Genomic DNA, 15,932 nt, shown 5'->3' on the forward strand with positions numbered 1-15,932 from the left:
TGCTTTCTTCATTCATCGAGCTTTATAGCACAAAGCCGCTTGCAAATCGGGGGTTTGTTCATTCAGAATAGAAGTCATTTAGGTAGAAGGGTTGGCGGACACAACAAACCCCTTTAAAATAGTCTTTTATCGTTTAAAACGACAATACACAAAACTCATCAAACACTAATAATTCTGACCCAAAACCTTAACAACCGGATCTCAAAGTTTATCAAATCGGGCTCATAGACCCATCGGGTCTGGCCTCGATATCACAATCAGAACATCACTAATACAATGGCCCTTTATCCTGAGGATCCACCAATCGTCGATCACTGATCTAGCTGATTGTCGATCGCCGATATTGGCGTATCGCATCAAGCCAATCGGATCGATATATCACATCGTTGCAGCTCAGGGGTCCTAGTCCTTGGTCCTACCGATCGCCGATCAGCTGATCACTTCGATCGCCGATTGCAATCGCAAGTCGGCTCTGCCCGGTTCCAACCGCTCCATCCCGATATCGCCGATTTCCTGCCTTGATTGCGATTTAGTCGCAGATCGCTAATCAGGGTGTTCTATTGCTTATTCTTAAGTCCGCCCCTCTGGACCCTCCGATTGCGATTTGCCTTCATAAGGCTAAAAACCCATTTTTATAAAAAAAAACCTCATTTTCCAAAGGAACTAAGGCAAACTATTTTTGCCATAACTTCATCATCTAGACTCAATCGGAGTGTTGTTCACACCGTTGGAATCAGGGCGACAAGCACTTCGATCTGATGTTAGGATACTTGCTTTTCTACCACTTTTAATTTTGAGATTTTCCATGCCACTGTATCTGAAGATCCACCTAGATCAACAACAAAAAGCATTAAATAAATTTACATTAAAAAATAATAACAAAAAATAATTATCCAAATACAAATTCACTAATAAATTATAATATTTTTCACTATACTAAAAAACAAAATTAAACACTACTACTTAATCATTATTAATAATATCATTATAGATCATATTAAATTTATTAAATAATAATAATAATACACATAATAAATATTAGAATCATTATACAAGTTAAACTAGAGAATTGAATGTAATAATCAATCATAATATGAAACTTTTCTTTGAGTTTTGATATATAAAAAGAATTAATGCATATTGTATTTCATGTATTTTTGTTCACTAGAATCAACCATTTGCAGTAAATACACAGTAACCCATTAAAATTCTAAAAAGAGTTAAACTAGAGATTTGAAGCCACGAAGTTGTTATCCTACTTAACTCCAATCCATTTATATTCCACGCTATATCTCAAATATATAAATTATAAATTTTCTAAACTAAATGTAATTTAGTAAGAATAATGCAATCAATTTTATGATGAGAGAAATAATTCTATTTGTAAGAGGGATCTAAGCATATTTAAACATATTCAACCACCAAAATCCTAATTTTATTAAGAATAATGCAATCAATTTTACCACGAGAGAAATAATTCTATATGTAAGAGGGATCTAAGCATATTTAAACATATTCAACCACTAAAATCCTAAGTGCCACAAGGAAATAGTAGTTTATTAGCAAAATGGTTGAATGGTTGAACGGAAGTATGCTTGCTTGCTCATGCTTCCCATCCTCCGTGGGTGAGGGGAGATTTTTTCTCGATTTGATTGAATAATAATAATAAATCAACTACCATTAATAAATTAATATCTATGACATTGCTGATTAATGAATAGCTATCTCGTACTGATTAGTGATTCGACAGATATTTAAATATTCTCGCTGGATAAAGAAAAGCATTGACTTAGACTTTTGAGTTTTCTGACCAGGTAAAGAAACCGCGTATGATGCGATGGATAAGCGCTGGCTTATTTTGAATTCTTTTGGAAGGTGCAAATTCCTTCACCTCCCATTAAAAAAATCGCAAAATCGCCTTCAGAAGCAGGTCCGTCACATTAGGATGATGCGGTTTCATGGAAAGACAACTTAGTCATATAAGATCAGGGACCAAATTATAATGGTGCGGCAGAGAGAAGTGCAGGTCTGAGATTAGTATTATAGATTGCAGATTACCATGTCGGTTTCCCTTAGAGCTTATTACGATGAAAACAAAGGGATTCTTATAGCCTGTTATATGTTAACAATGACAGCAAACGTTATCGTTTCATGGATCCTCTACACCGGTCGCCACGTTCTTCTCATTATTCCCTTGCTCTGCACGGTTATGTTAATGGCGTCTCTGGTAGTTGGGTTCTTTGTTTTCGTTTTGTTACGATTTAATAGAGGCCGCCCAGCATCTGATTTCAAAGCGCAGGAGACTCGTATTCAAAGAATTTGTTTCCCGTTTTTGAGGTTGACCAAAGAGGACTTGGTTGCAGCAACGGCTAATTTCAGCCACCGGAAAATAATTGGGAGGGGCCGCTTCGGAATAGTTTACAGAGGAATTCTCTCCAACGGCCAAGTTGTTGCTATCAAACGGATAGAATCCTCTCCACTCGCCAAGGACCATTTCTTATCAGAGCTGCACGTTTTAGGGCAGCTTCGCCACAGAAATCTGTTAAAAATTTTGGGGTATTTTCACAATGGCCAGGAGATGATACTTCTCTCGAAATTCATGCCCAATCTGAGCTTGCACATTCTACTGCACGGTCCACAGGATTGCCGATTGAATTGGAGACAAAGACTGAATATAGCAGTGGGGGTGGCCTTTGGGTTGGAGTACCTTCATCATGGCTTGAGGAATCCAATCGTTCACGGAGATATGAAGCCGGCCAACATACTTCTTGACGAGAATTTGGAACCCCATATTGCTGACTTCGGTCTGGCCAAAGTTTTAAGCAACAATCAGCGCACGCAGAGCTCGCTTAACGAGCCTCCGCTTACGTTTACTGTTGGTTACACAGCTCCGGGTATAGAGACAATTATTGATTTGTCAGCATTTTATACAGTAGCAAAGATCAATTATTATAATGCTTTTTCTATTGTTTTAAATGGGAAACTGAATCACACTTCATTCTTCATTTTTGTAAATATAATTCTCTCTAATTTCCCCAGTTTGTAAATCAATAATATATATATAATTGTACTTGTTTCTTGAAAATTTACATTAATTTACAGAATCTCATTTCCTCCTCTTTTATGGGTTTTTAACCAAATTTCCAATAATTAATCATTTATCTCTTCAGGTTCTTGTGTTTTAACTCTATAATTCTGAGACTATACCCAATTTTATATTTTTAATACTTTATTTGAATGCTAATCTATCGATTTCTGTTTTCGTTACATGGTAAGGTAAGACGTTTGCAGGCACTTTACAGTTATATATGCTTACAATACTGTGTAATTTGTTTTATATGCTAAAATTTGGGTGTTTTGGTAATCAGAGAAAGCTTTTGTGGGCGTGAAAACTTCTCCAAAAGCTGACGTATACAGTTACGGGATATTGCTGCTGGAGCTTATAAGCGGGTTAAAGCCAACCAGCTCAACTTTACTAGAAATGGGAGTTACAATTTCTCAGTGGGCTATAAATGCAGTGTCAGAAAATAATTGCATTGAGTTTATGGATAGCTGCTTGAGAAGCAATCCAGAATTTCATAATGAAATCCAGAGAGTTGTGAAAATAGGAATTGACTGTACACATGAAAGTCCACAGATGAGGCCAGCGATGAAGGATGTAGTTAAAAGCTTGGATGAGGTAATGGGACAAAGGCAGTGGAATATACCGCTTTACGTTCTTGCACACCAAGAATTGCAAATGCAGGACTCTCCCGTCAGTACGGATTCTCAGCTAACTAGTGACTGATGTTCTTTCTCAATTTTGTGAACAGGCTACTTCATCCAATGTAAATATTAATAGGATTTGCAGCATTAAACCTTACATGCATTACTGCTGTTCTCCAACTTTGTGAATAGGCTAGTTCATCTAGTAAATATTCCTGTAATTATTTTTCTGATCTGCAGCATTAAAAATAAATTCTCACGGACATTATTTTACAGACTGATGTTCTCAATTTTGTGGAAGGCTAATTCATCCAATGTAAATATTTATCTGATTATCTGATCTTCAGCGTTAAATTCTTACATACATTCTAAATTAGTGACTGAAGTTTTCAATTTTGAAAATAGGCTACTTCATTTCCAATGAAATATTTATTTAAATTCTTACATGCATTTTACATTACATTAGTGACTGCAGTTTTCAATTTTGTAAATGGTTGTAAATATTTATATTATCTGCAGCATTAAATTCTTAATACATTTTAATATCAAATTATCTTGACATGATCTGCAGTTGTTATATACATTTTAATATCAAACCATGTTGATGAACATGTTAGTATTAGCTCAATTGGGGTATAACCATGGTCGGGAACATGGTTTATTCTACTTTTCATTTGGTTGGGTGTATGGTTTATTTTATTTTTCATGTGGTTTAATTTCAAGATTTATGTTTGGTTGGTTGTGTTAAGGTGAATTTGAGTAGATGAGAGAGTAAAAGTTGTGAAGTGCATAATAGTAGTTTTAGTGTATGGTTTTGGTGGTTTTTGATATTAGAGTCTATGGATTATATGTTATGAATTTTTTTTGCTTTTAAAAACTTTGTATTTCTTCATGGTAATATGGTTGAGTTGGGCTGAGGGCTCCCTTGGCCAGGCCATAATGTTGGTCAACTTGAATCCTTTAACCATATAATAATAATAGATCTACTAGCTTAATTTTCCTGGTTAAAATCTTTTTGTTTTATGTGATATTGTTAATATAAATTTTCTCTAACATTATTTATTTTTAAGATGTTATAATCAAATTATACTAAGCTCCGAGAGTATACTCCCGCCAAAATGACATCACAGCTTTTTCTACCTTATCCAAATTACTTTAACCTCCAACCTCGGTTACTTATTGACCATAATTAAAAAAAAAAAAAAAAAACACAAAACTACAGTAGTTGGGGAACATAATTTTCTTTTCCTATTTATTCGATTTAATTATCGATGGAAGAAGCAGCATCCCTGCCCCAAATCCTGAACTTGATTATGAAACATATTACCAATTCACTGTGATTTTGGTAAAAAAAAAAAATTAAATCAATTGTATTCGACGAATAATACAAAGTTTTCCAACATCAAGCTAAATGTGCAGCCAATTTACAGCCCCGACACAATTCTAACAATGGGAGATATCACTTAATGTTTCTCATTGTGCAAATAAGAAGCAATGATTGGTAACCAATTCGATTCCAAAGAATTCCAGTTCGATCGAAGGACTGACAGCCGCGAAAATAATAAAAACCTGCAGCGGGCCACAGGCGAAGGTCTGCAGCAAGCGCTGCGAAAATAATGAAAACCTGCAGCGGGCCATAGGCGAAGGTGTCAGGCAAGTGCTGCCAAACAAAGCCCATTAAATTTAATCATTTTTTTTATAAAGGAGTTGTCTATAATGCGATTTTTTGGAGATTCCGGTGACGGAATTTCGCGGAAGAAATTGAGGTTAAATCTTGATTTTTTGCAGTTAAAATAGTTTTTTAACTGCATATTTGGATTCAGCACCTTGAAAAAACCCCTGGGACGCTTTGATTGTGCACGCTATCATTTGTGATTCCAATAAATTGCTGCCAGATTTTGACCGGAAAAACCCACCGAAAAGGCTTCCAAAAAGTCTCATGATCACAATGTGAAATTCTTACTACCAAATTACAACAAATCAATTTAAACGATTTCACCACTTCTTTTCATAATGACCCATTCAATTATGGTGTTGGGAGAATTCAATTGGCGAAGCGTTCGAGGTTGAAATCTCTTCAATTTACTCGGTTGAAAAAGAGCATACTAGCATCAAAGAATTATTGTGGTAATGGTCAAAATCCAAGACCATTATTAATAATTATATTAAAAATAATGATGGTCAAAATTGACCATTATTAATAATTATATTAAAAATAATAATGGTCAAAATTCACGGTCATTATTAATAATTATATTAAAAATAATGATGTATTTTATACATATTTTTTATTTCTTAAATAATGTGAGTTTTGAGATGACTAACATACTTATAGTTTGAGTAAATAATTTTGAGATGTCACTTAGGTTAAGTCACATAGCCTTTAACATAACTAGAGTGTTTTCTAAAAAATCTGTTGTCACTATTAAACCTCTAGACTATGTATTTTATAATTTAATATAAAAAAAATATTATCAATTTAACACCATAAATATTAATACATTGTATTAAAAAAAATTGAATAAAAATTAAATATAAAATAAATAATAATAATTAAAAAATTAAATTTATTTTACATTTAAATTTATGAAATAATTTATTATTATATAAAAAATTTAAATTTAAATAGTTATATTTTTTAAAACTAATATTGTAATATAATCACGCAAATATCATTTATAAACAAGAGAATTTATTATTATGATAAATAATTAAAAATATATATATATTAAAATTAATTTTGAATTAGCATCTTTGCAAGGCAGTGGATATGGATATCTCTCTGACTTCGAATTAGTTTCAATTTTGACTAAATATTAAATCATATTTGCTAATATTAACATTAAAAAAATAATTTAATTTATTTTTTCAAAATAAATTATTTTAATTTTCAAAAATCTAATTAATTGCTTCACCTTTTGCATTATTAAATAATCATTATAAACTTGTATTAACAAAGCTTCTTCGCTGCCTACATATTGTCCTTTTCACTTCTGAGCACACTATCTGTAACAAGGTTTCAAAAGAAGTAATAAGATCTAAGTGAAATTATTAAATATTTTTTTCAAAACGAAAAAAGCTTTATATATATTATATTGGCAATTGAAGTACATATAAACATATTTATCAGATGCCACTATTGACAATATGACAAAAGAAATGTAGAGTTCTTGAACTCAAATGCAACATTGTGACCCTGAGCTATATCAAGACAATATTGATGACATTCTGTGCATGTTACAGATCAGTAGCAAAAAACAGAAATAGCATATATCAACATCCAAAGTCTATGACATATACCAGGAACATGAGTTGAAACTGTATTGTTGAATTATATTCCTGTTGGGAAAGATAGTCCTCCCATTGTAGAGATACCTGTAGCAACAGAAGGACCTATTTATGCACCGGCCGTGGTGAATTCTACTGTACCTGATGTAGTACTAGTAACGAGCCTTTTTCTTTTCCAAGAACTCAGGTGATAGACAAAAAAAAGAAGAATACATGCTTTCACTGAAACACCATCTACCCAGGAGACAACGTTGAATTATATTTTACCAGTTTAAAGCTGTCACTCCTGGGAGAGGACACTGAAAGCCCAGTGGCCAAGCCTTTGACTCCTGTTCTTGATTATTTCGCTGAAGCTCCAAAATTTTGTCTGGATAGCACCATCAATTATAAAACAAGAAGAGAGATGCTGAAGCAGTCATCTGAGATAGTATGCAGCCTGGTAATTAGGAAAAATTCTAGAGATAGAGAGATCTAAGTACTAGCAAGGGATTGGAAAGTTTCCAGCTTCGAGCCAAGTCTCCTTCAATTTAATAGATACATGTAGACCATCAAGCTCCAAATCCAGAGCATTCTTTGATAATGTGTCTACCTCAGAATTTAAGTTTTTGCTGATATGTTGGATTGTGGGATTTTTTAGGGAACTCCAAATATTTTTTATTTGCTTTAGCTAACCTTGTAGAAAAGATTTATGAATATGAGCCTGTAAACAAACATAGTCAATGACAACCTTGGAGTCACCAAAAACATGTAATTTGGAATGTCCAAAAAATTTGTGAACCAAAGTAATCCCCACAGAGCCACTACTTCCGCCTTAGTGTTTGTTCCAGAGCCAGCCCCCAACAGACCTGATATGATAGTTCTGAATGAATGTTGATTATGAAACCACAACCACATTTGTGATCTCTTGAAGCCCCATCGAAGAAACCTGAAGGATATACCAACTCCATATTTTGCAATGGCCGAGATGGCTTCTGTTTTGGGGAGGATTGTAGAACATCATTTGTTTTTTGAGCAATTCTCTCCAGCACGTTCGATGCCAGCTCCCTGTGATTGTTGAATATGATGTTGTTGCGCCATTTCCATATTTCCCATATAAATATGGCAGGAATGAGCCTTCTTGGGCTGGATTGGTTGCTCCACCAGGTTAGCCAGAGTTCAATGTCGCAAATGTATGGCCCCAGGTTGCCTATTTTGCGCTCTAATTGATGCCATATAGTGGAAACTGAACTACAAGTTCTGAAGAGGTGTGTATTGTTCTCAGCTTCATTTTCACATAGTACACAGTATCTAGGGCCATACCAATTCCGCACTTGAAGGTTTTCCCAGGTCAAATTCTTATTCTTCCACACCAGCCAGAGAAAAATAGTGATTTTTATAGGAAGAAGTGGACTCCAAAATTTTGTGAACCACCCATTCCCCAGGTGGTCAGATTGAAGTAAACATAGTTGATAGTATGTATCAATAACTACAATATTGTTTTCGGTTAATTTACCGGACCAAGTAATAGTATGCACATGATCATTTCTGTGAAGGCCTGCTAGATTCAAATGTGAGCAAATGAGCTTCCAATCGACAGCAACAACATCGATGAGGTTTAGCTGAGTAGCCTCTGTCCAAATCGATCTGTCATTTACCCAAGTAGAAATCACTTGGTGCCAAAAGAAGATGCCACTGCGATGTAGAGTTTCGATGAAGTGGTCCGAGAGGAGGACGAGGTCAGACAATCCTTTGATGTGGTCACGACCCATAATTATATGGTGACCAGAGCCTAGGTTCCAAGCCAGCCTATCAATAAAAATATTTTGAATTTGAATGAAACTTCGCCAGATAGCAGAGCCAGTAGTTTTCCCGATATGTCCATATCTCATCCAGACTTTAAAGTCAATGTTGCTCAGATATTTACTATTGATGATATCACTCCAGATACCAATCCCAAAAATCCCACACCAAAAGGATTTAAGGAGGAGAGCTTGTCCAAAATGACGAAGGTCGAGGATGCCCCATCCATCCATAGTTTTTGGAAGGGTGATGTGTTGCAGCTTAGTTAAGTGAAACTTCTTTCGATGCTTCATGTCGAACCAAATAAAGATAACTGTGATTCTGTCCAGTTTTTTTATGATGGCAGCCAGAAGATGAAATAAGTGCGCCTAGTAAACATTAATTTGTGTTGTAACTGCTTGGACCAGAGTGAAACGTCCACCCAAAGAAAGACATTCATTCTCCCATGCAGATATTTTTTAAAAATATCTGTCAACTAGCCAATTCTAATCCGAATTCCTATACTTACATGGTTTTAAGTGGAAGCCAAGATATTTCATACTAGACGAGAAACATTTATAAGGAATACTAAATAATTTAGCAATATAAGCAATGGTATCAGATATTTCCAGATTATACATTATAACTGATTTGGAATGATTCATTTTGAGGCCCGATGCAATTCCAAATGTATGAAAATTTTGAAATAAATGAAGCCAAGCAAACCTGTTTAGAAGCCCGAGAATGAGAACGTCGTCCACAAAAAAGCTATGTGAGATCTATATATTTCTTCCAAGCTTCAGAGGAGAGAAGAGCCCCGTGGCCACAGCATCAGATATATGGAGTCTCAGTCCATCCATTGCAAGGATGAATAAAGAGGGTGATAGTGAACAGCTCTGCCTAAGTCCCCTGCCCGCTCGAAAAAAAGTGGTTAGGATTCCATTTATGATAACAACATTGTTTTCGAGAAAACTAATGTCTTTTCGATCTGCTAGTCCCACTAAGATTGACAGCTATCCTAGAAACAAACAATCAAAGTTTATGATTTCCTCTATGTATGATAGATAAGAGAGAGGCAAAGGTGTTGAAAATGAAACAAGATGATGGAGTTTAGTGAAAAGAAGTTGCCTTCACTAAGTGGGCCCGCAGGCTATTTTTGGCGCAAAGTCTATTTTTAGACATATGGATCATGGTCTATGAGCTGCAGGATGCTATTTGGGATGATTGGTCATGTTGGTAAAAATAGATGGACCTCTATTTTTAGACATATGGGCGGAGTCTATTTTTAGACTGCTAGTCAAAAAATAGAATAGTCGAATATTATTAGCTCTTAATAATATTTGGACTATAAACATTATCTTATCCTCTTGTAGCACTTCAGTTCGAGCTACGGATGTGGCACATGCAACTGCCATAAGGAAATACGCTTTTCCTATGGGTTAGTTGAGCTATTGCATGATGGACTTCAGTTAGAACTCAAGTGATTGAGTTTGGTGGAGTTGATGGAGTTGTGTTCAGTTTGACTTAGTTGAACTAGTTGTATTTAGTCTAACTGCTAAATACACTAGTGATGAGTGATGTGAATTAATTATTAATTAATTCACTAATTATTAACTCATAAATCAACTAAAGAATACATCAGTTAACTCAGTGCATGGACAGTTCAGTGGAGACAAGTGTTAGAGGTGGGTGAAAGGGTGAGACTACTATCAGTTGTGACTATAGCTGTGCATGAGATTTGCACAATCATTGATTGAGATTGCCAATGAGGATTGCGCAGTACAAGCCAAAGGGAATTCGAACTTGGATCTGATCTATTCTCAACTTGGATTGCGCAGTAGAGGCAGGTAAATAGTGGAGGAGATTTGAACCCGTGATTTATTCAGATCTGAGCTAGTTTGTGTGTAGCATGTGGAGATAGTACTGAGTACTTGTGAGGAGTAATGTACTATGTATTGTTACATTTTCTCTATCATTATAATATACAGATAGGTGGGGGTTTTCAGCTGTATGCTTTCCCCATTACATACTGTGTTGATATGTGTGGTTGATGTTTCAATGTGCGCATGCGATTGTTTTTTTAGTTCCGCAAATTGATGATCAATGGTAGAAGAGGTTATGTATTATGCATGCATTCCGCAAATAGTGTATAATCGGGATAATCTTTGTGAATAAGTGTTATATTATTCAAATTTCTACAAAAGGGACCAACCTGGATCTTCCGCTTGACTCCTTGCTTGATCTCTCTCCTCCTTGACAGAGCTTGCAACTCCTCTCCGTACTTATCCCATTTGGAGAGTACCTGTAGAAACACAGTAACAAAGAACTATCAAAGCATCTCGATCTATTATATCATAAACATTGCAGAATCAAAAATACAATGAACATACAATGGCATTCACAAATAACAATATTCACAAATACACAATTGTATGGAGGAAAACTCAAAGAACTTTATTAAATAGAAGGGAGAATTACAACCCAGCTGTCTGATCCAGCATCATCCTCCCTACATCAAAAGCCCTCTTCACCTCATGAAAAGCAAGATCACCCAACAATGCAATGCTCTTTCTCAAAGACAAACTATCAGCACTTCCTTACAAATTCTAAAATTCCAGCTTCCTGATCTCTCAGATGAGGAATCCATTTATAGATGTCTGCAAGGGTGTGAGTCATCTTTGGGTTTTTTATTAGTGTCATTCCACTTGTTGTTCTTGGTTCCACTTGGAGATTTCTTGGATCTCTTACTCATCCCTGGGCGAATTCAGAGAGGCAAGTGTCATAGGAGAAGTTTTTGGAAGATTCCATGAGCATCCACTTAGCAAACTGTCTCAGACATTTGTCCATCCTCGCTCATCGCACCCCAAAGAAGGCATATTCAGTATGCATCGCACCTGGCTAGTGTAGAAGTCAGTATGCATTGCACCCTGACAATGGAGCAGTCAGTATGGTCCAGTTTCAACAAGTTCTGAGTAGTTTTTTAGGTGGAACTTTTGGGGAATGATGTAATCAGTTGACCATGAATCTTTAGGCTATGAAACAACACTTTTAGGGGTTAAAGAGCCCTTGGTTTATCGACATATAAGATTGGGGTTGCAGTTCCCAAATATGTCTATAACAGTTGTCCCCTAAAGCATGAAGTCGTAAATCTTTTGATGTCGGGTGAAATGCTTTATCGTGAGGATCTGAGATATTTGAACTGGAAGGTGACCTGTATAAGATACAATACAATACATCATCATCATATTATTTTCATGATCTAGCTGAGGCAGGCATTCCCATGTTCAGCTTTATAAATTCATTTTCGTGTACATAGGACAGACAATCGTCTGTAGTTGCAGACTAGTGATTCTTCATATGAAGGGTCATCCTCCCTGGCTTAGATGACCATCTGTGCAGCTTCTGTGTACATTTGATGTCTTTATATTCTTGAATATATTGCAGCTCGGATGGATGAAACTAGATCTGGGGTCTTCAAACTCGTTCAATCTTCGCCTGATGTACAAGTCGATCCATGTGAATAGATGTCCTGAAGTCGAACATGGAAAGACATCGCCTAATTACCAGCCAATAATGTAAGCTTTTAATAGGTGCGAGAGGAATCACCGATAATGATAATGACCCTCAAGGTACTACAGTACAATTCACGTGGTGTGAATATATGATCCGATGTCGAACACCATGCAAAATCTTTCGGTCGAAGGCCATTGAGGTAAACCTATCGCTGGAAGTGAGAAACTTGCCATTGAGGCATGCAAGCTTCAAAGCATTGAAAGTGTTGTTTCTAAGTCAACTTCTTGGATAATGAGCTGATGTCGACAAGAAGTGACCCATCGTAGGAGGGCCTTAATGTATCCCACATCTATGACACGAAACGAAGCAAATGATTTTCTAGAGGTGAAAACGATCTGATGATACAAGGTTCAGGAATGGCGATCATGAAAAATGGAGGGTGAAGGTATTGTAGCGGATGAAGCATTAACAAGATGGTGAATTCTTTGAATGACTTCTCTTGAACATATCAGCGACACTGAGATGGATTGGTAGCGTTAACCCCAAAAGATGGATGGTATGGAGGACCAATGGTGATATGACCAGTGAATGGAATAACCCAACTCGACTCAATCATGGTGATGGAGTGAAAGTGTCATGTTCAAGAGCGACCTGCTACCAATAAAATTCTTCAAGTTTTCTTCCCTTTTTCCCCAGTCATTGTTGACTAGTACCTCTTTATTTTTGTCAAGCTTGAGGAGGATAACATATGCTTGTTCTATAATTTTCCCTTCGGGAAAACCTGTCGCTATGTTTTAGCGAGCCTAGCGATAGTGAAACTTGTTCTTGTCTGGGTGGACAAGTTTGTCGCTATTGTTTTAACGAGTTTAACGACAAAGATAACTCGGTCCTTTTCATGTTTAGAGAGTTTGAAAAGGGACGAAAAGGAAACTCCAGCAGTTCTTTTTTGTAGCATAATCCCTTAAGTCCGAAAAAGATTAAAATAATACAAAAGGATGACTTTTCCAATCACTTTATCGAGCCGAAAAAGAAAGTGTCGATCTTTTTTGTGATATTTTCCTCAGGTCCGAAAAAGATTAAAATATACAGGAGGGATTTAGAATTAGAGCGTGGAGTGGCGCAATTGCTTGAGGCAATCTTGACAATCTTTTCATATTTAGCGAGTCTAAAAAGAGTTTAAAGGAGACTCGTTTTTAAGGAAAAAGTGGCGTTTTAGGGTAGCAACTGGTTCCAGGTAAGCTTGGAACTTCTCAAAACATGGTGATGTGAAGAGGTTGACTAATAAAACCACTCACCACAGCTGTTCCTCAAAAGGGTAAACAATCAAGTGAAGTGTATGATCGGCCAAACGGATGGAGGTGATGGAAGGAACATAACCAAGGTTCAAAAGGCTGATATAATGGCAATCACAAAGGTTATTTACCAGAGGTGGGTTCATTTTTTAACGAGCTTGAACTCTGGGGGAACATATGCTTAGTTGGCAGGTTTATTTTTTAACGAGCTTGAACCTTGCAGAAACATTGCTCATTTGGCAGGTTTATTTTTTAACGAGCTTGAACCTTGCAGAAACATTGCTCATTTGGCAGGTTTATTTTTTAACAAGCTTGAACCTTGCGGAAACATTGCTCATTTTCCTTTTTATGTAGGCTAGAAACAACCAAACTACAAAGCTAAAAAACACTAAAAAGCTAAGGAACTACTGAGGTTAGGTAGGATGGTTTCATCAGCAGTTTAGACAAAACACTTCCTTTGCTTCGTCCGCAGCATAGACGAAGGTGAATGGTGTGTTAGACCAATCACCTAACCTAAGAAGTTGAAAAACTAAAAATCTAAATAAACTAAAAAGCTAAAAAAATGAAAGTGGTTGCTTTTTGCTTGCATAAAAAGGTTTGCATGCCCCGAGGCATCGAGAAGAGGAGAGTTTCCAGTAACCATATGGAAACCTACTGTGGTTAAGCAGGATTGTTTTTGTCAGTAGTTAGACAAAAACACTTCCTTGGCTTTGTCCGCCAATTAGACAAAGGTGAGTGGTGTGTCAGACCAATCACTTAACTTACAGGGAAATTCATATGGTAGGATGGTTTTGTTCGCAGAATAGACAAAACACTTCCTTGGCTTCGTCTGTAGCACAGACAAAAGTGAATGGTGTTTCAGACCAATCACATAACCTATAGGGAAACCTATCTTTTCAGCTGGGTTCGTCCGCCAAATGGACGAGGGTGCATGCCCCCTAAGCTTCGTTACATTCACCGGACTACTCACAGTAATTAGGTAGACGGAATGAAGGTTGAAGAGACACTCTTGACGAAGAAGGACCATTTAGAGATGATGTTTGACTTGAAGCTGTGTTTGAACCAGGAAATGAAAGCTAGTCAACAGTGACAATTTTGCCTTCATGCGGGAAACACATCACTCGAAAGAGTGTTGAGACAATAGCTTCCATGTTGTAAACATAGTCGCGTCCAAGGAGTAGATTGTAATCTAACAGTCCTTGGACTACCATCACATTCAGGTGAATGGTTTTCCTTCTCAAAGTTATCGGCAACTTAGGAAGGATCCCTAATGGTCCAGTGGTTCCTTTCTTAAAGCCTAACAAATTCTGTGTAACAGGCATAAGTGATGGCGAACCAAGCGCTTTCCAAGCAGTTGAGAAAAGGATACTCACTGAAGCTCCTTCATCTATGATAGTGCCAAACACGATAATTTTGTAAACTTGTACTATGATCCAGAATGGTACATTAGAAGGAAGGCGGGTTCTCACTAGTCGATTCCAATTAGAGGAAGTAACTAGACTGCTTGGAGGGGTATCGAATAAACGGTTAAATTAACCCCTTGAGTAGCAGGAACTGGGGGTTTCTCTTCCTGTTGTGAAGGAACGGGCAGATTGCCCCCAAGTTCATCGGACTCTGAAGTGACAATAAGAATTTGAACAGTATCGTTCTCACTCTCTTTGGGAATGATATCATCTGAAGGTGGACCTTCTGAAGGCAAGACTGGTTCGACTGCCATCTTGGCCTGCTGACTTTGGTCCAGTATGGACTCAGAAGATTCACTTTCAACGATAGGTGTTTCGATCGACGATAGAGTCATGTCAATCAAATTTTCAACTAGTAAAGGACTTGGGGAGAGTTTCTTGTATCCAAATGGAAGTTGCTGCGGTGAAGCAAGACAATTATGCAAGACTCTCTTGGCCTCATTCAAAAAGGGACAACGGGGAAGGTGATGGTCCCCTTCACATAGTCTATATGAAACTTTGACCTTTCCTTTCTATCCATGAACTTCATTTTCACTAGTTGATGGTGTGCTATCAACATGATCACCAGAGGTTGATGACACCAGACGGTGCGAACGGGGAGACCATTCTTTCAAGATCCATGGAATGCAAGGACAATCTCGATGAAAATGGTTTTCTTTGCAAATTACACAAGGATATTTAGGAGATTTAGTGTGCGGATTTTCACCAGATGATTCATGGTTGCCCCCTTGCTTAACTGACTTCTTCTTCTTCTCCTTCCCTTTCTTCTTCTTCTCAGGCACTTGGTTACTAGCATCACTACTTTCACCAAGCGAAGAGGAAGAAGGGGAGGGAGAAACAAACGAAGAGGAAGGTGAGGGGTCGACTTTAGTATCAACTGGATGCTAATTCGATTGCTGAGGAATCACGTTAT

At 36.9% G+C, this 15,932-nt stretch overlaps 1 protein-coding gene across 1 annotated transcript; it reads left to right on the forward strand.

The window, feature by feature from the left end:
* The first annotated feature begins 1,998 nt into the window (after positions 1-1,998).
* LOC149264335 (receptor-like serine/threonine-protein kinase At1g78530) lies at positions 1,999-3,938 on the forward strand. The gene is made up of 2 exons (XM_089389527.1): positions 1,999-2,894; positions 3,369-3,938. Exons 1-2 carry the CDS (start codon positions 2,060-2,062, stop codon positions 3,785-3,787), a joined length of 1,254 nt encoding a protein of 417 aa, XP_089245653.1. The 5' UTR covers positions 1,999-2,059; the 3' UTR covers positions 3,788-3,938.
* Positions 3,939-15,932: the final 11,994 nt, after the last annotated feature.

The sequence above is a fragment of the Pinus tabuliformis genome, chromosome 6 (assembly GCF_031772625.1).
Source record: "Pinus tabuliformis cultivar Carrire ecotype Pingquan chromosome 6, CPIR1, whole genome shotgun sequence".
NCBI classification, from domain to species: Eukaryota; Viridiplantae; Streptophyta; class Pinopsida; order Pinales; family Pinaceae; genus Pinus; species Pinus tabuliformis.

Excerpts from the sequence above, each read along its gene's own strand:
- LOC149264335 (XM_089389527.1), top strand. The coding sequence starts at position 2,060 with ATGTCGGTTTCCCTTAGAGCTTATTACGATGAAAACAAAGGGATTCTT. Across the intron at positions 2,895-3,368 it reads TGTTGGTTACACAGCTCCGG|AGAAAGCTTTTGTGGGCGTG; the intron begins GTATAGAGACAA and ends TTTGGTAATCAG.